Raw genomic sequence first — 27,068 nt, forward strand, 5'->3', positions numbered from 1 at the left:
TTCTCCTGTGGCCATACTTCCACTTGATGTGGACTTTTTGATCATATTTTCTCGCTGTAGTTGGTAGGTAGCCAAGCAAAAGTGTACGGATGACACAGTGGCTGAAGTATTAGAGATTTTGGTCTCACTTTGTTATACGTGTACCTTCTTTAGCTAAATGCACACGTCCCAAATAACCATTAATTTTCCACCATTACAAATGCAGAAAGCGACTATAGGTTCTGCTTTCCACAGTGTTTGATAATGTGGCTATGAGGGAAAATAAACTTCATTTCTACACGACCAAGAATATAGTTAGACCAACTGCATGCCCATAGAAATAATGACCTGGAGACAGCTTGGTAATTAAACGTAACAAAGCAAAAGCCTCATTTTTGCATTCACAAACATTAGCTTGCTAAATATATACTACTTCGGCACAGTTTTTAACTTTTTTGTCAATTTTTTTCTGTTGAAATGTTAGTGCTGCCAGTTATTAAATTACATCTATTTTCAGACTATAATAACAGCACTCCCTGTTGTCTGTGAATGATTTCAGTCTGGATCATTGGAGGACCAAATCAGCATCTGTGATTTATTCGATGTGGCGAGCAAAGCTTACCCAAAGACATGTCTTGCAATTAGCTCTAAATAAAGTTGATCTCATAGGAAGCACACAAATACCAAGACTAACTAGACAAGAAAAAAAAAAAGGCAAAATGCGCTGATATTGCAAACTGATTTAATGTAGCACATTTAATCTAAATACACCTTTGTGGTTCTAAGGATTGTAACATTTTTTTAACAACAGTCTATATTTTTTATTTAATTCCCACAAAAGGACCAAGTTCTTAGTGAAAATCTAACGGTTTTAAAATCAACACATATATAGTGTTGATTCCAATCTTTGCCTGCAAACGCTGGATTTTGTGGTTTAGAGATTTGTTTTTAGGCAACAGAAGTAAATTGTATATTTGGTGGGGATATTTCTTTTTGAAAGTGAGACTGGCTCATGGAAATGAAGGAACAGGTCACCCAGTGCAAAAATGTGTTTTCTTTAAAAACAACAGAGCTCCTCAGCACAGAGGAATAAACTATAAAAGGCTTTGGAAACACAGGTAATCATTCTTAGTAGGATCTGTGTTTTGTCAGGTAATGGTCTTAGTGGATCTTTGAATGGATATCACTATTCAGATCCTTTGGATATCTCTGTATAATAAATGTAAACGGATCAAGAAGCCACGATATCTTTACATATTGAATATGTTGTGTAAAACCACACACTTGCTTAGTTGTGTGTGTTAAGCGTGTTAAACAGACAGTGAGAGTATAAATGCTCATCCACATCAACAAGTTACAGAGATTTTCAGATTTATTGGTGAGGCAATGTTTTTTCTTCGGATGTATTATCTTCAGGTTTTAAATGTGTGAGGCAAAAATATTCAGAAATCATCTCTAATTTTAATATATAGGCGATTTTTCCAGCACAGTGTTACAGCATAGTTTATATGCTATTTATCTGTGGATAAATAAGTGATCCTTCAAATCATAAATATTGTATTTCATATATTTCTAATATGTTTGTTATATTTATTTGCCTAATATCGATGACAATACACTGACGCAAATGTCCAGCATTTGAAATGGCCTATTTGTGCTTGGAGTAGCCCCCTCTCTGTTTTCTGTCATCTGCTTTATGCTCAATTATGACGCACTTTTAGGGATGCGACTCAGCTATCTAGGCCAGCCTTCAAAAACTTGATGCAACAATTTAAGATGATTTTGCACTTATGTGAAGCCACTCCAGAATTTGTTTGGTCTCACAACAGCAAATGAGGATAGAGTGCAGCTGTTTGCTCTCAAGCCCCTGAACTCCTTTCAGTGCTCGCTTTTCTATAACTTCCTCAAGCACCACTTTGCATGAGAAGCAGCAGGAAATACAGACAATGACACTAAAAAGATATTCATCATATTCATGACCAAAAAAAAATAATTTACAAGTGAGATACTTCTCACCCAATCAAACAGATAATCTCCCTCCATTAAAACTGTGACTGACTTGTACCAGCCTGGAAGTTCATTATTTATAATATATGTGAATGCTGGTGATCAACTATAAATAGCCTACTCTGATGCAATTTTACATCAGGTGTATATATTCTTTTCTTTTTGCATGGCTGAATATGACAATTATATATATTTTTTCTTATTTTAGCTCGAGGCGAAATGAGTACTTTTTGAAGGGTTAGTTCAAGATGCTTTGCCAATTCCAAAGACAGCACACAGGAAACAAGAAATTGCCCTCTGAATAGGACTTTGCAACTCAACTGGAGGTTTTTGTATTCCTCCCCAACTGCTGCGCTGAAGAGAGCCCATGCAGACAAAACTGCCTTGATCACTACCCAGCAACTAACGCAGTATGATGAACTGGCTTGGGTACTCGAACCCCAGTCTGTGATGATAGAGTAAATTACTATGTCTACTGGAAGACCTCACAGAGAAATAGCATGTAACTTTTGCACTTACCTGGCAATGACAAAAAGGACACAGCTAACACCCAGGTAGGCCAGGAGGATGTAGACCCATATGTCGGGAGTCATGGGGTTCAGGAAGGAGAAGAAGCCATTGTTGGTAGTATTGGGTTTGCGATACAAAATGCTGATGCCCATGCTCATGAAAGGCTTGGAGAAGTCGATGAATTTTTCACGTACATAAGTGATGGTGAGAGGAGCGACTGCCAAGTCTGCTCTCTGTATTAGGGGAAAAAAACACAACATTTATATAGATATTTATTGACTATATCAAGTTATCAAGTTATATCAAAGTAGACACATTTTCCCAATAGATGAAATGGGGTCCCATTTATGAGGCTTTATATAGTGTCACAAGAATGACATATGACACCATACAGCGTCATGCAGTGAACAAGGCTGAACATGTCGGGATGAGGTGCATTCACCTATTATATGTGTATGACTACATATTCTGGATGTTACCATTTGTATTGACAGCCCCCACTGCTCCCCTGCACCATGGCTGGACAGGAGGTTAATGAAACCAGCTGCTTAGTTCACGCACGAATACCTCTTTCCTCCAAGAAACGACACAGCTCACAAGGGGAGGCTTTCTTTACTTTCTACATAGTGAGCAGTGGGAGAGAACCAGAGTTTGCTCATACATCAGTTCACCGTACAGCTTTTTAAAAATAAAATTAGGTCTCGTGTTTGCTTTGGAACTTTATGCAAAACTTCAAGACCTAGTCCTATGTGAATTAAACCTGCTAAACCTACGCAAACCTAATGAAATGAAAATTACCCAAATGATTCACCCATTCGACTTCTCTGTTCTTGGAACTCATCTATTATATAGCATACTCTGTGGTATGTTTGCTGATAGTTGATACCATAAAACAACTTTTATTCCAAGTTGTCCTCTAAGGATCTTGGGGCTGTTCTCAACATGAATTACATTTTCTCTGTGTCCTAGGCAGCTCTTCTATCAGATTCGTATGATAACTACCACATCGCAGTAAATAAAGGTTCGAATGACAACATTTTCCCTTTGCATGTGGCACTGCGGATTACATACTCCTGCAGTCCACGCCATGGTAGTTAAATGCACAGTGGCGTTTTCTGAAGAGACAGAAAAATGGGAAAACCAGCGCATCATGCTGTGTATCGGCTGTTTCTCTTAAACTATTCAAATTTGTAGATCACACACTGCTCCCTCTCTTCTCTACTGCCTTGAACCAAGCTGCCACTCAACCGTAAAGTCAGCCAGCATGCGATTCCACAGATCCCTATGGAGGGCTAATATACATGCCGCCTGTCCTTGTTCTGCTTTGTGCTTACCAACACAAACTGGGCACAAGCAAGATAACCTGATAGTGCCCTGCTATGTGCCACATGGCTTGGTGTTATCTTGGTTTGCAGATGGTGGGCGTCGTGGTGTTCTGTACCTAACAGCCTCGAGGATTCATAAAGTTACAACCATCATGATCTACATGTTTACAGCCCACTGAATGTACACAGAACGCAGAGTGCATAACAGTCTTAGTCTGTAGCTATTTATTACCGGTATTTTGCAAATGAATAAATATAGCACACTAAAAGGTCATTAACTAGTAATAACTGAACAACCAACATTTTATTTCTTGATGAAACACTTGGATGTAGTTTTTAGTACCAAATATCTGCATTTTATAGTGGGTTATAAGGATTGCATAGGATGGACATATGTTGCTGCCATGTTGACCTTTTTTTTTTTTTTCTTAATTACGGATGCACTGATAATTGGTTGCAGCAAACGTCCTTGTTAGCTGCCACCAGCCTATCTGCAAACAAAATGATGTTTTCTGATGGCAGTGGCTGATGTTTATCTCTTGTGTCACATCAATTTCACGCTCACTGTATTTTTAAAGATAGTGCGTAAAGCTGAATGGGTTTTAAAAAAAGTTGATTTATGGTCATCAGGAAGTTTTCTTTGTTTCCAGTGCATGGAAAAAGTGAGAAAAATAAATAGATCCATGTCTGCTTCTGGTCAAACTGTTTGTTTGGTTTTTTTTCAAACGTGACTATCAATATGGGCTCTGAATTTCACAGCTGGTGCATCTCTGCCTTTTATGAAATATTTAGAGCTGATAGAAGTGCATACTGTGTGTTGCTTCAGTAGAGTGGGTTCTAATTGCAGAAACCCCCTCCTCTGAACTATGCAATGGTTACTGAAGATAACAGGCGGCAATTTCTGATATAGGAATGCTGAGGGAAGATAACACATACGGTATGCCTAGCCACTTTTACATGCATTTAAAAAACCGCTAGTGGAAAATAAATGCACAGTGAAATACATACAAAGCACATGAGCATAGATGTACCTCTTATACTATACAATGTAGTCTCGAAATATACAAAGGGTTAATTATGAGGCAGGGATGGTGTAATCAAGAAACTGTCACTTTGCATCAGCTGAAGGTTCAGAGTGTTGTGGCGTGTAACTGTGATTTACTCAAGGGTGCCTTGGCAGGCGGGACATGTTTTTGCTGTTGTGGCAGCTGAACTTTTGTCCTTGCAGCTATGGGTCTGTCACTGTCACCACCATATCACGCTGCTGTCTCACATAAAAAATAAATAAATAAATACAAAACTAAAGATAAAAATAACTAGCAATCAAAATGACACCTGTCCATCTAGCATATGCTGATCATAAGATTTTTGAGGCCTTGGAAAATGTGCTATTTAACTGAAAATAGGGTAACTACTTCTTGTGCAATAAATCTAATCAACTGTGTAGCAATGTAGACAAAGAGGAAGTGGGCTGAGTATAATCTTCCAGTGTATCTGTCGAAGCAAAGATTAATTGCCATGACAGAAACAAATGATGTGTTAAGGACGCCTTTAACATTTGCATCACAGCATGATTAAAGTGATCATCTATTGTGACTAAATCAAGTTTAACAAGGCCTGTTGCATCATTTAGCACCTTCTAAACAATGCCCTTTGGCACTGCAGTGAGCTTTGTGACTGCACAGAGGAAAATAAAGCGCTACATGTTACACAATGCTAAATCGTTGCACTTGGCAACACTGCAGTTTCTCATTCAAGTCTCCAATTCTGTGGCGAGTAAATCATAACTGACTTTCATTTTCATACTAAAAAATATATACGGGTTTTATTCTATTTCTGCCACATGTAGCTATCAGTGTGAAAATCTCTGTAAGCTACAGGGATGAATGAATTTAACACTAAAACTTGCATTTTGTTCACTTAAACAGACAATTGTGCAATTATGCAATGCAGTGATGATTTGAGGGTACAGTGGGCAAGCTGATAGCAATAAAAGTACAAGTCTCGTGCTTCAGGACTATTTTTATCACTCAAAACCAACTATTTTCCCTGCTTTCTACCTAAGACTCTATCTCGCTAAGCCGCAATAAACTGTTATACAGCTTATCTATCTGTATCACAAGAGGGGAAGCAATGGGGGGCTAACATAAAGTAATTATAAATACACAGAGAAAAGATAAAAAATGTCAGCTACCTTCTGTATCTCATTGTTAAGAGAGAAACAGAAGAGGTGAAAACATTCTTTGTTGTTATCTGTTTTATAGAAATATCCTCCTTCCAATGCATGTATAGAAAAACAGAAACTTTCTGCACAGCATGTCTCAGTTTGACCCAAAGCAAAGAAAAAATACAGCTGCAGTATAGTTTGAAGAAATCTGTATCCTTACAGTTCTCCCATATCATCTCAGGGTCAGATCTCTTGAGCTTGCCTTAACGTTTACGTTTCAGGTCTGCTGAATTACGATCATCTTATCCATACCAGTGGAGTAAGGAAAGCACTAGACCACAAAATAGAACTGACTAAAAATCCACAAAAAAATCGTCTTGCATCCTTGGCCATGTGATAAGAACCAGTAAAAGCAATAACCAGCAGTATAGATTCCAATCTCCTCTTCTGCTGCTATTTACAAAAGCAATAGGTATAAAAAGGTTAAAATAGACCATATGTGTGCATCATAAAAGCATTTAAATCTATTCCTTTTTCCAATCTCTGTTACTTAAGAATTTCTCACTTTCTGTAGCTATAGACTAAATGGTGTTACATTGCTGTTTATGTGTGTTCAACAGCTTATGTTCATATTTAAGCTGAGTGCAAAGGTCGTAATCACCAGATGCCACAGTTTTGCACTGTTTTTTTTTTATTTTTATTTTTATTTTATTTGGCTGGAAGCAGATGAACAGACTCTGTGGCCACCTGTGAGTCCTCTCTTTGAAACCAAAGAATGCACCAATAACGTATGTGTTGTTTAATGATGGAGTCATGCATCTCCTTTTCGTGCCAGCTGTCTCTCCCTTTGGTAATCTATTTGTTCCTCTAAAGGTTATTGTTATCAACACGGATCTAGCAAAAAGCTTGGACGGAGAAATAAAGTGCTGCAGTGGGAGCCCACCTTTTCCAACCCTTTCAGCACCAAGCCATTGACTCCTGCCATATGATTCCCTGCACTAAATGCCACTTAAGCTATTACAAGTTTTCAGCTGAGTACAGCGCTGACCCGATGGGGCTGAGGACAAAGAGAGAGCACTGACAGGGACACTTATGAAATGCCAGCAGAGAATTGCCACCATCGCTTCGATGCGAAGCAGTTTCATGGCCACTGAGGCTTTGAGTTTGACATAGACAGCTACGATTGGTCGCTATCCCTCAGAAAGATGATTGCCATTGTGTTTCCCTGAATCTATGCAGCGTTACGTGCTCATCCTAGATCTGTGGTTTATCCAGCTGAACAAAATGGCCTGTCTTACTAAATGACATCAACACACTTGTAACTTTTAGGCAACCTTGACATAATTGTGCCATAAATGTAACTGACAGCTTTGTAGGCTCCTTGTGACTTGTACTCAATCATAACTATATCACTGCCCACATGGAGGACATAACCTGTAATTCAGCTCAATGGCATGCTTTTGTAAGTGCGCATGATGATGCGAAAGACTGTTTGGAGCATATAAATCAAAGTTTAAATCATTACACTTTGATAATAAAATGATTTCTTGTTAAAAACTCCCTACAAATAAAAAATAGTCTGGTTCATAACCACTATAAAATTACAAATTTGATTGTTTTTGCTTCTATTAAACACATACCTCATTTTGTCTTAAGCTTTGGAGGTTCTGGTAGGCGTATCTTTTTTTTTTATTGCTTTGTTTTGTCTTTTAAAGATTACAGCTATATATCTATTATGCACATATGAGCATATAATGCTTCTGGTCAAAAAAAGACGTCAACAAGGAGTAAAACTTACATGTTCTATAAGTTCCCTAATCATGCCGTTCCACAGGCCCTTGTCATCCTGGGAGCCATATTTCCCATCAGGCACCAGACGGATCTCATACGTGAAGCCCAGGATGTTGGCCAGCTCTTTTAGCAAGTCGATGCAGAATCCTTCGAAACGGTCGTTCCCAACCAGCGCCTTGTCAGATTTCTTAAGCATGACATATGGCTCCTCCTGCTCAGACCAAAAAGATCAAATGAAAAGCAATGGTGAGGTCAGCTTTTTCAATTTGTTTCAGCACATGAACCTAATTGAAGCAAAGTGATCTGAGCTGACGAGTCGCTGTTGCATTTAACAGGCAGTGACAGCAGATTCAAGTACACAGTGTGGATATAGGCAGTGGTAAAATATGAAAGAAGGCCGAGGTTGTTCCTACATTGAAGTATTAAAGAAACGGGACCCGAGCTAAAACAAGATGGTAATGTAAAGTAAAAAATTTATATTGCAGGTATTTATATCAGCATCTAGTGATTCTTATAGTGATGGCAATGCACACAGAAGGAATATTTATATTACCAATGAGCTTAGTTAGTGTTCAAATAGCTAAACCTACTGTCTCCCACTCACTGACCTATATAGCTGGTGCACCGTTTATTTTATGGTCAGGTAGCTGACACTCTTTACTGGCCTGTAATATCCTGCCTGGATGCTCATAATTTAAGCTGTATAAAAGCTTGATTAGGAACAGAATGCAGCAGTGTAATGGAACATAGCCACTGTGTTGCCTTCATCAGTTGTCACCAACCTCCAAGGGAGAGCAACTGAGCTGATGCCTGCAGTGACAATGACTAACGCAGAACCGCTCATAAATGATTTCCTTTATTTAGTGCCTGTTACCATTTCTCTGCCAGATAGACGAGCATATCTCACTGTGCATTTCAAAACATGTTGGTGTGTTTATGCAAAAGCTGTAATACAATTTACTGCCTCCAATAGCAAGATGTATAATTTACAAACTGAGCTGAGACGTAGGGTAATTGATTCTCTATCGAAGGTGACCCCTTTCTTTATATTTTTTCCCTCAGCTGTAGCTGGTAGAGCACTAAAGAAAATGATGTAGTCAAGAAGGGGGAGGGAAAAAAAAGTCACAGTACTCTTTTAGTCCCCCAGAAAGTTATTTTAGGAGAAAATGAGGGGTGGGAAAAATAAAAAATAAAAATTTACACTTATAATTCTGTTCAGTTGTCTGTAAAAGAAGGTGTAAAGCAACCCGAGTATCAAGCAGGCAATAATTTATTTTACGCATCCTAGTTAAACTTACATGCCCATAAAAGTGTTCAGTAAATGCTCAAGATCTTTGTTTGTCTACAAAATATGAAGCTACTTGGACATTACAATCGGGATGACCTTTTAAATAAATAATAAGTTATGAATACTTGATGACAATGCATTCCGAGAGCAAGTGCTTAGCAGCAAACTTTGCTCAAGTTGTCCAATTAACTTGATCAAAAAGTTTGCATGTTAAGGGAGAAAGTCATTACCATCTGTTTCTAGCCTTCCAATTCTTGCTATTCCCCAAGGTTTTAACTCAAAGCAAAGTGTTTATACCAGTTCTATGCTCACAATCGCAGCATGGGCGTGCATAACAGAAAGGGAAGGAAGGTGGGCCTGCGCAGAGACATTACAGGCAATGGAGTGCAAACAATTAATGTAAGGGGAAAAACACATTAAGTGCCTTAATCTCTTCTACGAAGTTATCACTATAAAGCTGTCAGACGTCTTCTCCATGCTTCACTGGAATCAGTTTGATGCAATGCCATTACACTAAGACGTGAGATTGATATTAAAGCTGGAGCTCTCTTCGGCAATTTGAAAATAGTCAGTTTTATGATCTTAAACAAATGATATCCAAAGAAAAAGCAAATTAAGGAAAATGTTGGAAAATGTTAGAAATACTCTTTAAGAAGAAAATGAAGTGCAGATAAAAAATCCAAAATCTACACCACTCTCACAGAAATGAGTCTGTAACTACTAGTGCTAGTATATTTTAGTATAGCACTAAAATCCTTGTTTCATGTCTCCTGTATAAGACAGTATTAACATAGATGCCACCTGATAGGCATTAATTATATCCCACCTTGACCTCACTTCTCATAATTATAGCTTTGTAGTCCAATATAGGCTTAATAACAGTGTTTATCATTGTAGCTTGTGTAGCTGTCCCAAAGGGGTGTACAGGCGAACATCTGGGCAAGCACCTTCCTGATAGCTATACAAAGACCCCAACAGCCAGTGACAGTGTTAAGTACATACCACTGGGAATCTACAATACTGTACAAATGAAGGTAATGTGGATCTGGCGGAGGGCTTGCCAAGTTCTTTCTATCTGAACATGTAATTAATGCATTCTCAGGAATAGTTTATTGTAGCACTGACTCTTTTGTTTCCTTTTTTTTTCTTTGCCCCAGGGCTTCTCAAAACTGACAGGTCTGTGTTGTGTAGTTGCTTTTGCTATAAAAAAAAAATATCTACTATCATATCTATGATTTGTGTCAGTATTTGTGTTATTTTTAGAATTGTCAGTACAACATATTACTGTATCTAGCAGCCACTTCTCTTCCTTATAGTGCAGTATGTTCAGTATAAAGCACGCCTGAAGAATTCTAGTCTGCAGTGAACCAAACAGAATGAAAAGAAGTAAATATATGGCAAGGCTTGGATTGCAATGTGTTATCTATAAGACGGACAACTGGGAAGGTATGAAGGGTATGGCATATTTTACGCCAGGCTAACACAGGTGACCTACCAGGATGGTGGTGATGACAAGGGAGCGGTTAGCCAGAGAATCCGTGATGTTCATCCCTTTTCGCTTCGGCACTTCTGTGATGTTAAGACCTCCAGACGCACTCCACTTCCCCACCTGTGCAAAAGGAAAAGTGTGTAGCTAAGTGTTCTTTTTCTGTTGATCAGCAATGACCTTAGCAGACTCTGCCGGCAACCATCTCCCACATTAGTGCCAGGCTGAACACATCTCTGGCAGCATTAGATGATTGGCTGAGTCACCTTTTATCAGCAGGCCAGTATATTTTGGGGAGTAGGGGGTTAGTTAAGCATTAAGCATTATGGGTAAATCAAAGAAACTGGAACAATGAACTGCAATGCGATAAGTCAGATAAATCAAATCACATCAAAACATTTTTATATAAATGTAGAATCTATGTAATATGAACATGTGTACAGAAACGACTGTGTATTAAACCAATAGAAATATTGAATATTTCAAATATTACAACAAGCTCACAGTAAATTTAAATGAAGTTGGAGAATGGGGATGCCATTAGGACTGCATTGTGAAAGTAATTTTGCTGTACAGCCTCATATAAGCCAAGAGATTTGAACAAATAAAAGGAGTTATACATGCATGAAGCCCTGAAGCAAAAAAACTCTGCATATTGTAGAGACACTCTCTGGAACATATCATTAGCACAAATAGTCCTGTGGCTGTTGGTAACAATCTCTGTTTGCAAATCGAGCTCTCCACCAAACCCTCCTCCCATTCTTCCCTCTTTCTCTATTACTAGAGACAGTGCTTTTAATATTCACTGGGATTTGTGCTTGAGGTGGATCCATTTAAAAACTTGCTCCCCACCCCCACCCCAGAAAAAAAGCATGAAAAATGTTTGTTAATGTCCTCCCTGCCTAATCCAGATAAAGGCATATGCTCTAATTTGAAAAGCACATTAGTTACAGCTTGTCACATAACCAAACAGGACTCCAGGAGAGAGATTTAAAAATATCTGAATGCTTTCCGCTTTGCAAAATTCTTTCTAATTGTACCCAATTACAATTAGCTCAATTCATTAAACATGATTAGCAAAAGACTGGATTCAAAAGTTATTTACTCATGCATCCACACGGAGAGCATTACATTTATTTCACCCTCCTGAGCATGCCAGTGTTGAGTGAAAGTGGCAGTCTGAGAACCTGTTCATAATTCCAGCGTGAGCTCAAACTTAGGCTAATATTCAATTACAATGGATTAGTTGAGAAAAAAGTCCACATCTTAATAGGCTCAAACAGTCAAAGCCGATTCCACGGATATACAAGGGGAAAAAAAAAATTCCAGCAATCTGCAGCACGCTGCCGGATCAACCCTAGCATGCATTAGAGTGGGATTTGTCAGATGCACAATGAGAATGCACTAATATGGCATCAAATACTTTTAGGAGATGACTGCGCTTCAACTTAATTGACCACATGCAGGACAAGATGCCAATAAAAGAGGGAAGAAGAATCATTTCAAAGCTGCAGTATTACAAGCTTCATTCTGGAACAGAGGAGTTACAAGCTGAAAAGCCCCTGCTATTATATATTCTTGAGCCTTTAGGGAGTACTTGAAGAAGTCATAATGGGACTTATCCCTATTTGATGTATTCATAATGTATGAAAGCCTTTTAGTAGAGAATAGCTGTTGTAATCCAGAGGCCTTCCAGTATAATAAAATAAGTTCTACAGTAGGAACCTTTTAGTCCCCCACATCCCCTTTTTGTGTGAAACATGTTTATACAGCTCATTAACACCAAACAGCATTTTGGGCATCACCTCAAATTATCATTAAGAGAGGCAGCAATTAACACCCTAATGTGTACCCTAATCCAATTTGCTTTATGATCCACTAACTTATGCTTATGTTGAAACAGCGAATTTGCTTCCTTGTTAGGAGGTAAATGATATTGCCAAGTGTGCGTGTATTCAACATTAAAAAAATCAGAAATATGCATATATATAAATATATATATATATATATATATTTTAATGAGCAATTTTATATATTCTTTTGATGAAAATTCTACATTTTATATACTCCTTGCCGTGAAACATTGCTGTATGTTTCACCTCATCTAACAAGGATTTACATTAAACAATAGTTACCTTTTCAAGTCCATCCTCCTTTAGACTGATGATGTCCAGGTCAAAGTCTGTACGTAGACCAGTTGTTTTGTTGAAGGACAGTCGACCCGTCAAACCATCCCAGTGGGACTGAAAGACAAAATATCTACATATTTTACCCAGCATGAGCTCAAACTACCCATGTTTCCAGAATTTAGTGCTACTGCATACCTACTTTCTGACACCTATATACAGTACACATCTACCCATATACCTGTATATAATATTTTGATTGTACCGCTCCTACATGTTTCAAAAACTAGAAGGTGCAAGGTACGTCAACAACAGTAAGAAACAACAAACCGGAGAAAGATGTTTAAGTCCTATCAACAGAACACACTACAACATACTTTGACGTTCACGGAAAGCAAATTCACACCCACGCAGACATGAACCAAAAGTACAAACACAAATCACACAGGCTGCATTTTCTTTTTTAATTACATTTTACATTTCACTGCCTCCAACGCATTTTCCCTTCAGACTATGGAGTTAATTAACAACCGTCTCCCTTTGCTTGATTCCCCATGAGGGGAAAAACATACAACTGCCCCCTATTATGATTCCCTGATACCTGCCACCTCCACAGACGTGTGCACAAGCAAATACATGCAGGCCCGTACTAAATACACGAACATACCTCAGACCATTGCAGCAATCATAAAAAACTCAGGAAGTAACTCTACTCATTTTATTTTTGTCTCTTTTAGTTTTATGGTTGCGATTGCACCCCAGTGTGTACACCACAGCATTGTAAGGTTTTTTTTAAAGGGTCTTTGTACATGGTAATGAATCTTTACATATCATAAACACTTTTCTGATGTTTAAAATCTAAACTGTGACAACACTACAGGCTATAGCTGTCCAACCACCATGTAGCTTGCCAGAACATGAGAATATTGAGGCTTCAAGGAAAAATTTGTGGCACTCTGCTTTTCCAAACACTGTCATACCTCATTCCCACTGGCCTATTGCCATATAGGTGGGTGGTATGTTCAAGCAGCTCTAATTCAGAGAGTGACATAAATGCGTCAGCCATATCACATCGAAAGGGCGAAGTCGACCTTCAGAATATGTCACACTCCTGTCTTGAAGTAAGCGTAAATTAGGCCTGAGTTTAAGCTTTCATAACCTAAGACTTACGATGTTTGCATAAGAACAATCATGTAATAATACTGAATTTACTTTAATCCTTTCAAGATGGCTAACACTGGCATTTTTTTAAACTAAATACTGCAGACACACACAGACACCAGACGTTTGTAAGATATAGGGTGTGCAGACTTTGCAGGCAAAGAGAATTGTGTCTATTACTGCATCTCAAACAGCAGCGGGATTTTATAGCTCCTGTTCCAGTTGGCAACGTGTAGCCAAAAACTAACAGAATATATATCACATTTCAGTGCATAGTATATGTAGTAAATTCCTAGTGTTGTTAAATGATTAAAAACAGCAACATTGTGAGTAAAAGGTAATAATACAGTACTGTTAATCAATAAAAAACTTTTAATTAATTAATTAAAAACTTTAATTAAAACTAATTAGCTTTAATTAAAACTGCTTAATATACAGTTACACCGTTTTATGTATGTTTCACTCATCAGTTTACCCATCTTCACCCGTCTTCCTTTGTTCTATGAATCAAATGATCCAATTTCTAATTACAGAGTCGTCTAAAATGAAATGAACTGAACTCAGATATCTGTGAAAATAAAATACTGCAAATACAGTCTTAGTGTGCTTTATAATTTCAGGTCTCTTCAAGTGTACTGCTGGGAAGTCCAAGACACATAAGCACATGCACTGCTATCCCTGCCACTAAGAAAAAGGCATCTCCAGGCAACTCAAAAATCATACCACCTTATATTTTCACTTGAAACAAAAAAAAGTGTTTCCTGTTCAGCAAAGTCAGATGATGATTTGGCTATAACACTGTATTTGAATGCTTACTGGGAGTCTACTACCATTTATAGAAAGACCAGACCAGAATTTGTTCTTTCAAGTATGCCATCTGTTGGTGAAGCAAAGTCTTGGAGGAGCTACAAGTCGTGGCCATTTAAAACCTCCCACACACCCCCACTTTCTTTCTGAAAGCAATGCATTAGGGCAAAGAAAGGTTATACTTATTTTCCTTTGGAGCCCCAATTCCACTTGTGCTTATCACTGAACAAGGCTGCAAGCCAGATGATGTTTTCTCTGCACTTAATTTTCCTGGTAATCTAGACTAGAAAGGGAGTGGCAACTGATACTCTGTATTTGGGGTTATCCTGCCCAACAAATGGACCACACAAGGATCTATAGAGACGTCTACTCTTCCCTCTCTTTGCAGCTTGGTTGCAGATACAGATCAGTGGACATACATTAATGAGAGAGACTGTTTACTCGTTGCTCCCTTGCTGCTTTTATTAAAGGCAAAGTGGAGTAAGTGAAACAGCATGACACAGGGAACATGTTTTTTTTTTTTTTTGGGGGGGGAACACGTGAAGGTGACCATCCACAATGACAGCTCTATTGTGATTTTGTCCTACCTATTTTCAGCGTTGGGTTTAACAAATTTCAAAGAAACATAATGTACGTCCTCATTTTATGTCGCTGTGTAGGACTGTAACTTGAGGATTATATCATTAACTGGCAGTTATGTTCATTTCAAGTCAGTATACAGAGTAATATGACTGTAATATAACGAGTAGTGTATTGAATTACTTTCTCTGAGGAGTAATTAAGTAGCATACTGCATTTTTTTTAGGAAAAGTAATTACGTAACAGTAGAGCTGTGCGATATGACCAAAATCTCATATCCCGATATAAGAATTCTATTGTCCCATAACGTTATAAATCACACAGATGTAACATTTTCTGTAAATTCTGCGAATCTCGGGCAGCTCGTCTTGCGTGAAGTGTTTCCAGCTGCGCGTCATGTAGCTGGAGTCCAGTGTTTTAACAGATGCATGAAACTATACATTTTTAGACATAAGTTGTAACGGCCGCCGTTTTCTTTGTGAGTATTCATTACACGGCGTGCTGCGGGGAAAAGCCTGTTCTAACGTTTGAGTCTAAAGTTTATTTTTTAGCACCTGGTGGCTCTTTTTATTCTCATCCGTTAATAATCTGCTCTTTCACGTGATTCAGTTTATTTTGAAAAGTCTCAACAGGATCTTGAGCTTTATTGTGAAAGGTTTATGTGGAACATAAACAAGCGGACACGCGGTGCTGTTACCATCGTTGTTGCTAACCACAATGCATAAAACAGGCGCTTTTCCGTCCGTAGTGTGGTTATATTAAATATAAGAGAAAGAGAGAACTTTAAGAAATTAATATAGCCACTACAGTGACCATCAAAACGATGAAAAAATATTGTCGTAAACAGTTTATTTTGCAACACCACGAAACAAACGATAGCGTAAAATGAAACGATAGACGTTTTTATATCGTCATCTGATATATATCGTTATATCGAACAGCCCTACGTAACAGAATACTTTTCTTGTATAAAAGAGTGAATGGGTATCAGGTCAGTTATTATAATGTACATAGAAAATTTCCTCTCCGTTATCATAGTGGTGTTTGAGATTCCTACAAGAAAAGTGACCAAAGCTGACCACAGGACTAGTCACAAACTGGTCACAAATATTGACCATATATCAAACACCACCAACACATCCATTTTGCCAAATAACCAAAAAAGGCTTCCCACAGTTGTAGAATCTTCTTTAGAAAGTAAAGCCTGTGTACAGTCATTCAAATTTGCTTTAACTGGAGTTATTTTCTTAAGTGAGAAAAATGTAACTTGACATTTTCAACTCTTCCCCACCACACACGACCACACCCGTGAAAAACACAGATACAAATGATTCTGTTGTTTGTACAAATGAAGATACAAATAGTAGCATCTCTGCACACCCTTAATCTCTCACTTTGCACAGACTCGTCTTTGAATTCTGAGGCACTGTCAGGGCCTCATGTTAGATGAAATAAGAGACGATTACACAAGTTGTGTTTTCAAAAGGTTACAGTACATGCTTTCTGGAAAATAGGTTATGAATACAGGGAATTTATAAAGCTGACAACAATGCTGCTTTGATGTGTCTATCAAGTCTTGGTTCACTTTGTATGTGGATAAGATTGATTTTGCTGGGTAAATATCCAAGTCCCACACGACTACATGGCTCTCACTCTGCTCACCGTAGTCCTTTTCACCACTCAGTCACTATGTTTCTATATAAACACTTATATCAAATATCAACAGGCCAATGCCCCATCACCTCTTTGATGAAACTCATGAAGCGGCCTCCAAATCTCCAGGGTTTGTGGCGGTGGCACTGCAGTGAGTTTACGGTCATCTGAGGAGCGTGCTGGTATGAGACGGAAACAATGTGGACTGCATCATAGGTCAGAGCTGCATCTGTCTGGAATAAGGGGTGAACATTGTTTCAGCTAAAGACTCTACAAAGACATAAACAGTTGAGTCACCGTTAGTCTTACTACTAATTATTATTATTTTCACATCAATTATACACTAACTAATAATTCAACCTTCAACCTTGATTTGCTTGCCTTATTTATACTACTGATGAGAACAGTAAAAAATAAACATGGTCTCCGTTTCCTTTATGTGTGTGTGTGGCTGGTGCACTCACGCTGTAAGCATCCTGCTCCACTCTACCCCAAAAGAGCTTTATTAAGATTACATCTCTATTGTTTTCCTAAAAATATACTATGTATCAAGGTACAATGTCCCAATAACTAAACTGAACAAGAGTGATGAATACATCTCAAAGGATAATTGGTTCTTATTATATACACATAATTTTGGATAGCCATGTGTAAGATGAACTTCTTTGTCTTTTTTTCAGTCATTGCTGAAGCCTAGCAGTAAAGCACAAGACCAAAATAAAGAGCTTACTGCAGAGATAATTCCTGAGGTAAAGAGTAATTTCGTACCAAACCACACAAGATTAAAGATTTTTAAGACTGACTTCAAAAGTATATACCACATACCGTCATGATGCCCTCCAGCAGGCCTGAATCGGGTTTAGGTGGTATCTGCTTTTCCATTGACCATTTCTCTGTAATGGAAGCAACTTGAGGGTTTTCCACATTGAGGATGCGGAAACCAGTCATGTTGACGCCACAGAAGCGATAGGGCTCAAGGTCGATGGCCATCAGGTCCTTTTGAGGGACAGAAGTAATGAAGAGTGGATTCTTAATTAGTACCACTGAGCGTCTTTAAGTATTTATTCAATCCCACACATAAAGATAATGTCACAGCAGCTGATTAAAGCGATAACTTTATTAAGGTGAAATAAAGTAGGATTTAAGTATGGCATGGAAAGTGGTATTTGTATCATAAGGCAAACCTCAAAAGACCTAAATAGCTTTTGTTGCTGGATAATCCTTTTAAAGCCAGCCTGTTAACTGTTTTTGTTTGTTTGTTTTGTTGCTTTAGTTCCTACAAAATGATGAACCAAGTGCACAAGCTAAAAGCTCAGGATGTATTTTGCTTTTTTATGTGAATAGATCTCTATAGGTACTTTTGTAATTTGGCAAGACTCTAATTATTGCTTGTGGCTCAGAAAGAATTAAAGAACAAGGAAAGGAAAAAAAATGAATATTAATAATTCAACACTTGCATTCCCTTGGTACCTTATAAGCAAAAAGCAATTCAATTTGAGCCACTGCAATTTCTGGGGAAGCCATTGTAGCTGAAGTGTGAAGTCACATGTTGACACATGTCGTGTCAGAATGGGCCAGGGGGCTTGGAAAAGACATTTGGATGAACATAGATATTTCATTAGCACCCTGTGGGGTTAGTGCTGGGAGAACAAGAGCGTGTAAGACACTTACTAAAAAACTGTCGTTGCTCTGAATCACTGAAATATTTCTCATCTTTTTCCCCCCCTTCCCACTAGAAAGCAGTACAGCAATAAAGTACAGCAGATCAGGTTTAAGGTTTTTTAGCTTTGAATCTATGTATCCAAAAATACTGGGATAGAAAATTTAGTATAATACGTCTTTATTTTTAACAATGACAACAAACGCTGAGATTTTATTGTTGCCCTCATTTTGATTTTGCTACAAGCACACAATGCAATGATTTACACATCACTGCATTTTTGGAAAAGGGGTTGCTTTAGCCCCTTTGCAATGCCAGAAAAGCAATCTGTTACAAGTCTGAATTTTGCACTGCTGCCTTCCACGCACACATATGCTATGCAAACTTTGTGTAACCGTACAATTATCTCTTTACCAGAAAACCCCAATGTATATCTATATACACACAGAAGTGTTGTACAGGTACCAAACATAACAAAGTTCTTGTCTTTAGGTTCTCAGAGATAGCTATGGCAATGCGGGAGCTATGACAGACTCATTTCAAAGGACAAGGAAGTTATTACCCGATACCACTCTGCTGTTACCTTTTCATGCTCTAATAAGTCGGCATTTCCCTCACCTCAGAAGATAAAACACAGACATCAGTGAATTCCATCGAGAGGAAATTGTATTGCCATGTACACCATGCAAGTATTCATCATTTTGGATCAAATCAAGCCGCGAGGTATAATCTTCTTAATGGGGTGTCTGTCAATATGACAGTATATTGCAGCTTTAGATAGATATCGCACTCTGATTCTATAAAGATATAGTGCCTTTATGTGAAAAATATTGTTGATGCAAAAAATCATATCAAATAAAAGTTTTTCAGTTAATCCTCAAGTAAATATCTTGCTAGAGAACAAGCCAGGAAACTGCTGCACTTACACACACAGACTAGTGCACCGGCGATGAAAAGACATTTTGCATTCCCTATTAAACCAACCAGTTTGCTATACAAACATGGCACATAGCAGAACAATGTCATTGACACGCTATTGAGCATGAAAGATGACACACATCACGCCTGGACCGCTATGTCATATTGCATTATCACAACAGACTGGTCAAGTCCGGAGAGACGGAGTGCACAAGGGAGGCAGAAACAAAGACAATAACAGGGAATGAAAGGAACAACACCGAACACGCTGGTATTCATTCTCATTCAGTCACCAGATAGTCAGGGTTGCAGTAGGGAGCAGCAATGGTACCCTGCTGGGTCTGCTAGTATTAGTCAGATGAGATCATTTCATCAGAGCGGGAGCTAAAAATACTCATGATGGGAGGGAAACGGTTACATACTCAAAAGCTGTTAAACATATCTAAATGATCAACCTAAATTCTTTCAGTCAGTCATTCATTGTTTCTTCGTGCAGCGATTTCTTTTGTTTCTTGAGTGCCTGAATATAAATGATATAGACTATCACCTGGCTGCTTGACTGCATAAACTGCAAGTACATAAGAGGATATATATGTGTGTGTGTTTAATATATACAATGATTGTACCAACTTGAAAGTCACATTCAGCTTTAAATCTCAATCTGCTGGGTTTGGTTTTTTTTTTGTTTGTTTGTCTTTTTTTGTTTTCCTTTTTTTCCTCCCCATGCTGCTACCTCAAAGACTTCTGTTGACTTTACTATAAAGCGAAGTGTTTACTACAGCAAACAGAAGACTCCATTATGCCTTCGGCTTGTCAAACAAAATTGATGTTATGGACTGGATCCAAACTCCATTGGCAATTAGCCACTATTCATCAAAAACTCAAGTGGTGGGAAGATGAGAACAAACGAGACTCTATTTGCATTAACAATCATGGTACATTACCAGAGTGGTGAAGATATAGTGGTAATACTCTGTCATCATCCCCATGGTCTGGGCCTGAAAGGATATGAAGACAGAAGATGGGAAAGAAAGGTGTGAATGAGTAGAGACGGGACAGAGAAGACTGTAATTGTGTCGTGTCAGGGCATTTTAGAATCAACGGCATTGTCAGAGTAAACAATGCTAAAGGAATGCAGGAAAAGACAGAGGTTTTAACGAGCATGTTGACCAACATGCTGTTAATTTTGCGGGTGAGATTCTGCTGCTGTTTGCTGGGATTTCTGCACCATATGTGGTCCACAGAATTACAGAATGGCTTGATGCTTTTCTATGCATTTAAATGGTTTGGAATGCCTCGAGGCATGTGACGTTATCCCAGCAGACAAGAGAGCTTTCAATCAAAAGAGCTCGGTAATCTTTGCCTCATATCTGAACACTCCATCATTGCCACTTGTTTCACTCCATCTACATTCAAAGGCACTACATTCCCATGGTGGCTGTGTTTCCCATTTAATTGTACCATCTGTTGTTTAAAAAAAAAAAAAAAAACAGCCAAGGTTATGTAAATAAGACGTTATGCTCATGTGGTAGCAAATTTATTTCTGCATCTATAGACAGCTAAACACATGACATTGAAATTTTATTTTATTTTTTATAGTATAAGAAGGAGTTTTCATTAATAACTGTAATTTTCCCGATGCTGCGTAACCCTGTCAGCCTTCTATTTTACTCTTTATTTTGGTAATCTTCTATTATATATGCCTGCCCAGTCTGACGAGTGTGACGACAGGACAACCTGTAAATCTGAGAATGCTGCAAGAAAGACAGGACTGAGTGTTTTGTTATGACAAAAGAAATGATTCCAATAAAGCATGTCAGAGTGTAAAGCTTAGTAAAATTCAGTCGCATCATCCAGATTGCAATGATGAATAGCCTGATGCAAGTCTCATTACAAATGAATTCAATGCTTTTCATTTTTACTCATTATCTTAGTCTGGAGCAACCTTTTTGTAAATGTATAAATGGACCAGTCTGCCTTAATAGTAGCTGATAAATACAGTGAATGCTGCCAGCTAATCAAAGCACAGATGGTATCCATTCAAAATTTTGCATTTCAAGTCTTAAGTGACAATCACACCGCATTCTATTTAAAAATTGTTCCATGCATTACAAATAAAGAAGATTTACCAAACTGACAGTATGCACAGCTGACTTTATCGAAGGTAAAATGGTTAGCCAGTCAGTCAACATATGAAAGAGGGAAAAAAAAGATCAGCTGATCATTTTAGTAATTTCTCAAGTAAAAATGTCTTAAATTATATCTCATCAGTGTTTTCTTTGTTCTCTTTGATGTGACAAGCAATTTGAATATATCACTAATGTCTCGAGACACTTACGATGAGCAATTATTCGCTATTTTCTGATATTTTAAAGGCCCAACTATTAATTAAAGAAAAAATATCAGACATGTAATTGATACTGAACATAATGCTTGGATGAATACCTGGGATTGACAGTTAATATGATGCACTTGTGTCTAATGCACTTTTCGTAAAGTAAATTCTCACAAAAAATTTATTGTAGAATGTATCACAGCAAAGTACAATAACGTTTTATATGTAAGGTCACAGTACTATACAGTACAGCACACACTTTGACAGATGCACGTTTAAGGAGCTTTTTTAATTGATCCATGGCACATAAAAGGCAGTCAGCAATGAATGTAGTTTGCCCTTATTTCTATGTAAAAGCTTTGGCCGGCCGGCTCAGTCATGGAAGACAACTGTCTGGAGCTTTTTTGCCTTATAGCATTCTCATCACTTCTCTCAAGAGGACACTGGTTTCTTAGCGCGAGATGTGCAGACTGGCCAAGAGCGAATATATGTCACCTTAGATCTCAATAACTGGGGTGGACTGAGTTATTCAAATAACTTTTGAGGAGATGATGCATTTGGCAAAATGTTAACAGAAGCTGACAGCAAACTGAATGAGGGGTGGGGGTGGAGGGATCCACCAGCCTGTTCCTGACATCCAAAGAGCATCAGACCACCTACATATTCTCTGCTCCATGCATCATAGTGACAGCTCTTTGTTGACTGACAATCATTAGAATCAAAACACACTATATACAGTTTTGATAATAAAACTTCTCAGATCGCATTTTTTTTGTCTGAGTAGTTAAAAGTTTAGCAAACAGAATAAGAATGTGGATGTGGATTTTGTTCTTTTTTCCTTGTGGAATTCACAGTGTCGTATTAGTTTGCAAATATTTAATGGGCAAAACCAAAATTCGGAGACACTGACAGTCTCCGCTCATGATTACAAGAAAATCATTCCAAATGTCCTCCAAATGAAACGAATATCCAAGTTTTCTCAATTTCACCTATTTTCTACCAATTTTACGCTGGTGCAGGCCGAGTCAGTTCTGCCTTGGTGCCTATTGAGAACCAGCTCACCTTCAACAGATTTCAGAAGTGAACATTATGTACCTTCATATATCTGAAGTTGGGGTAATTTTTGTAGGAAGGAAATTATTGCAGACAGAATTTGTGGGCTTCATTTGCTGATGAAATTCCTGTAGTCTCTCTCATATCAGCGGTTCCAAATTTTGGACGAGCACTTTAGCAGTGCTGTGTCCATTTTGTGCTTCCCTTTTGGAACCAGCACCAGCGATCTGGGCACAAGAATCACACTGATGTAAAAAAGAAATAATGTAATTGCGGAAATCCCCATACTCCCTAGCAGCTTGCTGCTGTCTTATTTTTAGTGGTGCATTTTCTGTTACTGTTCTTCAATCCCGGTCCCATGTGTAATCCTCTGTAACTTAAATCAAAACCAATCTGATGGGAATTAATATATTGAACAGGACCACATCCTTTCATTTCTCTACCCATTCCGAGATCTGACAGTAGGACCATTTATAAATACACTAACCTGTTTGAGAATCTGTGCTGCCATGTGGTGGCTGCAGTCAAAGATGATCCGGAACTCCCGACTTCTCTTCATTTCTTTGAGAAGAGGCCTTGTATCCTGCGTGTCGAGAGGAAGCTGGCGGATCTTTAGTCGGATGTTATACCTAGACGGGGCCATTATCAGCTCCTGTAGTCTTATAAGACCTTATCAGACAAGAAACAGTACAAAAATGATCATATAACATATACCCCAAGTAACTGAAGTAACATGTTATAATATACCAGTCTGTTTACCTGTGCTATCATCATATACAACTGTAGCTGTTTTCCATTTGAGAAACTGCACCAGGTCCAGGATAGCATAGCTTAAAGATGAGTAATCTGGGTATAAATTGGCATAAAAGGTGTCTCTGTTGTCCATAGGGTGATGTTTCCACCGCACTTGGATATGCGGCACTTCCAGTGCATTGCAGATGGACTGCACGGCATTCGATGATGAACTATGTGAGGGCCCAAATATTGCAACTACGCCTAAAGACAGCTGGTCACAAGCTGAAGAGGAGAAAGGGACAAGAGCTTGAGAAGAACCTCACTTATGTCCTGTCACAGCAGAATTTGGGAATTCTCAAATCAAAAACACAGATTAATATGAAGTTAATGACAGTGTGACAAACCAGATTCCTGCCTTCATCCACACTGTGGTCACAATCCTTGAATAAATGTGAGACAAGTTACTCACCTTTTCTTGATGCCTCAAAGCTGTCATAGATATTAATCCTCTGTATGTCGTAAGTTAATGTTGTGTTTGGTAACAAAGTCCTGTTTCTGTTTATGTTATTGACTGCAAATTTAAAGGCAAGTTCCTCCGCACTGACGAGCGAAACAGGTCCGTCTGTTTGTTCGAAAATTCCACCTGAAAAACAAAAAAGGAGAGACGGGTAAGCACCACAACAACTGGTCTGAAATCTAATCAAAAAACAACAGCAGGAAGACAGACACAAATTAAGGTAGGACTAAATGGAGAAAATATTAGGACGCATACTGATGGGAGAAGTGCACATTATGTGAGATATAAAATTTTGTTCAGCAAACATGGAGCAACTCTCTCCATTTTTAGGAAATGGGCAAAAAACCCAATATCTGTTTGAAGTCCAAAGCCATAATGGATTTAAGGTGTGTGTGTGTGTTTGGCTGTTTCATCAGGGCAGCAGAATATCTCAGGCTCTTGTCTCTCCATTAAGATATCCTTTTATTTCGCCCGAATACCACATTGTTGGTGCAGATAACTGGACTTGGGCACTCTTCTTTTACATACAATTCAAAGGAAAGCATTTTTCCCATTTTCAGATGGCCAGGACCACTGCTCTAAAGTTGCAAACATGTCTGTATGAACATCAAAGTCCAGTATTGCTTTAGACGGTGGTGTATCAGACAGGTAATCCTGTACTACATCCACTACTGTATATTATGTATTTTTTTGTTTATTTTGGAATACCTTTTTACTTGATATGATTGATAGAATCAGGATGGATTTTTGGTGTCAAAACATGTTAAAAAAGAAAAAAAATGTAATCATTCAATTAAAAATTAATACCAGTCCCCTGAAAACTGGTTGTAAATGTAGAAAGAGCTCCTGCCTTTAGTAACATGCATTATCAACCAATGGGTTTTATTTTGTATTCTGTTTAAGTGGCAGAAGTAAAGATAAATGTTTCTTTAATGTTCACCTTTGAAATTAAAGGAGTAGAAAAGTGGGAGTTGTTCAGAACTTAATTATGTTTTGCATTCATCACCTGCACAAATCACAGTTTGCTACGTAAAATTATACACCCAATGTAAATTTACTCTCATGCACTGTAAACTGTGCAATGTTTTTCCCAGCAAAAAAGTGGATCTGGAGATATGGGCAATTAAGGTATTCTAAGATCTTTGATGCTGGCAGAGGGGGAACGATATCCTAGCTTTGAAGGAGAGCAGGCTATGGCAGCCTAGATGTACATGAAATAACAAAAAAGCTGGTGCTGGAGTCTTTCTGTTGTAAACTCATTTTATTAAGTTAATATTTGTGTTTTGCGTTCCATTAACTGGGATTCATTAAAACATTATTTCAACACCCCTCCAAGCTGACGCATGCCGTATCTAATGTTAAATAGTTTAAGCGTTTCAATTTATATGTAATTGGTACAGTAACAAACATGAACTGTCAAATGTAAGACAGCAAAGTCCCTTCGTGTCTCGGCTACAGCCTTAAAGAAGACAGTTTAGACAGCTTCTTCAAAGATGCCTGCAGGAACATCAGCTTATGGAGACAATGGCTCCTCCACCTCCACTCTCATCATATTATCCATTTCAGTAACAAAGCGAAAAGTCTCTGCCATCTTCTGTCAATTCTGGAACAAAAAAAATGCTCACCACCATCAAAAGTTACAAATGTCAGTGCTTAAGTTTAACTTTATGCCCATTATTTCAGATATACAGACAATCTTTCAAAACCAGGTCTTTTTTTGCTTTTTTTAAACACCGGGATCACACACGTCTAAACACCAATAGAGGATGCCTTTAAAGTATTTTCTGCTGCATATTAATAGGGTGTATGAGTCAAGGCTCAGGCTCATATTGATATCAGTTAATAATCACTCCCAGTCTATGTTAACGCTCCAATTCAATCAGGAAATGATAGGAGGAACAACAAATTGCTTTGTGTTAGTGTGATGCCGCAGAGCATTTGAAAGTGCCTAATTATTTTCCTCCTATTCTTTTATTGTACTTTTATACATCTCTATTTCATGCTTGTATTAAAATAATATACCTTAGTGGATTTCTTTAAGCTGCTGGATTTGTCCGTGCTAATGCCAAACCCCTTAAGATATCCAGTTAATAAGGGACTATTAACCAGTGTTGAAGATACGAAGTCTGACAATAGTAAACAGATTTTGTGAATAGTTAAATTCCAGTTTACAGATTCAAAAACACAATGATTAGCATTCAGTACGAGGGCTGAACAGTGAAATACTTTTACCAATAAATACGTTATTCAATTCACATACATTACAACATTCACAACATGACATTAATATTAATATTTATTTACAGTGCACTGAACAAATAAATACAACAAAGTTTAAAATTGGCCACCTAGGGCTGTCATGATCTCTGATTTGCACTTAAAATTCATATCATAATTATAGCTTTTTTAAAATTTTTACATTTTATTTTATTTTTTTCAAATTCTTACTGACTGAGTCCCCCATGCTACCAGTCAAAAGTCTGGAAACACCTTCTTATTTAATGTTTTTTATTTAAAATATAAAATAAAAGACACATTTAGAGTTATTTATCAATTTTTTCTTTGCTACATAATTTCATATATCTTGCATCATATATTTGATTTCTTCAGTGCGTATCTACAATATAGAAAGTAGTAAAAATAGAGAAAAATCATTAAATAAGAAGAAGATTTTGAATGGTAGTGTAAATATATATCAGACTGCAGGGACTCAGTCCATCCATAAAATGTAGACACAGTGGCACAGATTAATGAAGCAGCTAGCATATGCTCAGAACACTTGGAATGGAGAGAGCGGGAGACGTAGCAAGAGCAAATAAAAAGAAAATCAGTAATCAAATTAAGAATTAAGTCGTTAACAGTTGCCCATCTCGGGTGCTTCACGCAGCAATGTAACAACAGCCTGACTGCAGCAGAGCAAATGTAGTGTAAGTGGTCCAGTTTAGCGTACTGGCTTTGTTACTGGAACTAA

General features: G+C 37.9%; 1 protein-coding gene and 1 long non-coding RNA gene across 2 annotated transcripts in view; one reads left to right on the forward strand and one right to left on the reverse strand.

The window, feature by feature from the left end:
- The window catches only part of LOC147318949 (uncharacterized), a 130,957-nt gene extending 107,090 nt beyond the window's left edge, over positions 1 to 23,867 (forward strand). Inside the window, exon 3 of the long non-coding RNA XR_015131514.1 lies at positions 23,734 to 23,867. This is a non-coding gene — a long non-coding RNA (uncharacterized LOC147318949). The remainder of the gene's footprint in view (positions 1 to 23,733) is intronic.
- Positions 1 to 27,068, reverse strand: part of grik3 (glutamate ionotropic receptor kainate type subunit 3) — a 97,495-nt gene that overhangs the window by 15,068 nt on the left and 55,359 nt on the right. Inside the window, exons 2-11 of the mRNA XM_086311173.1 lie at positions 24,050 to 24,223; positions 23,605 to 23,862; positions 23,333 to 23,514; positions 20,402 to 20,455; positions 17,705 to 17,875; positions 16,969 to 17,112; positions 12,689 to 12,796; positions 10,563 to 10,676; positions 7,787 to 7,990; positions 2,506 to 2,729 (exon numbers count right to left, since the gene is read on the reverse strand). Of these exons, the coding sequence (XP_086167299.1) occupies positions 2,506 to 2,729; positions 7,787 to 7,990; positions 10,563 to 10,676; positions 12,689 to 12,796; positions 16,969 to 17,112; positions 17,705 to 17,875; positions 20,402 to 20,455; positions 23,333 to 23,514; positions 23,605 to 23,862; positions 24,050 to 24,223 (1,633 nt within the window). The remainder of the gene's footprint in view (positions 1 to 2,505; positions 2,730 to 7,786; positions 7,991 to 10,562; positions 10,677 to 12,688; positions 12,797 to 16,968; positions 17,113 to 17,704; positions 17,876 to 20,401; positions 20,456 to 23,332; positions 23,515 to 23,604; positions 23,863 to 24,049; positions 24,224 to 27,068) is intronic.

Source organism: Aulonocara sp. 'chitande type north' Nkhata Bay, linkage group LG11 (genome assembly GCF_057382095.1).
Source record: "Aulonocara sp. 'chitande type north' Nkhata Bay isolate Kocher_YH1m ecotype deep benthic linkage group LG11, A_spYH_male_GT1.1, whole genome shotgun sequence".
NCBI lineage: Eukaryota > Metazoa > Chordata > Actinopteri > Cichliformes > Cichlidae > Aulonocara > Aulonocara sp. 'chitande type north' Nkhata Bay.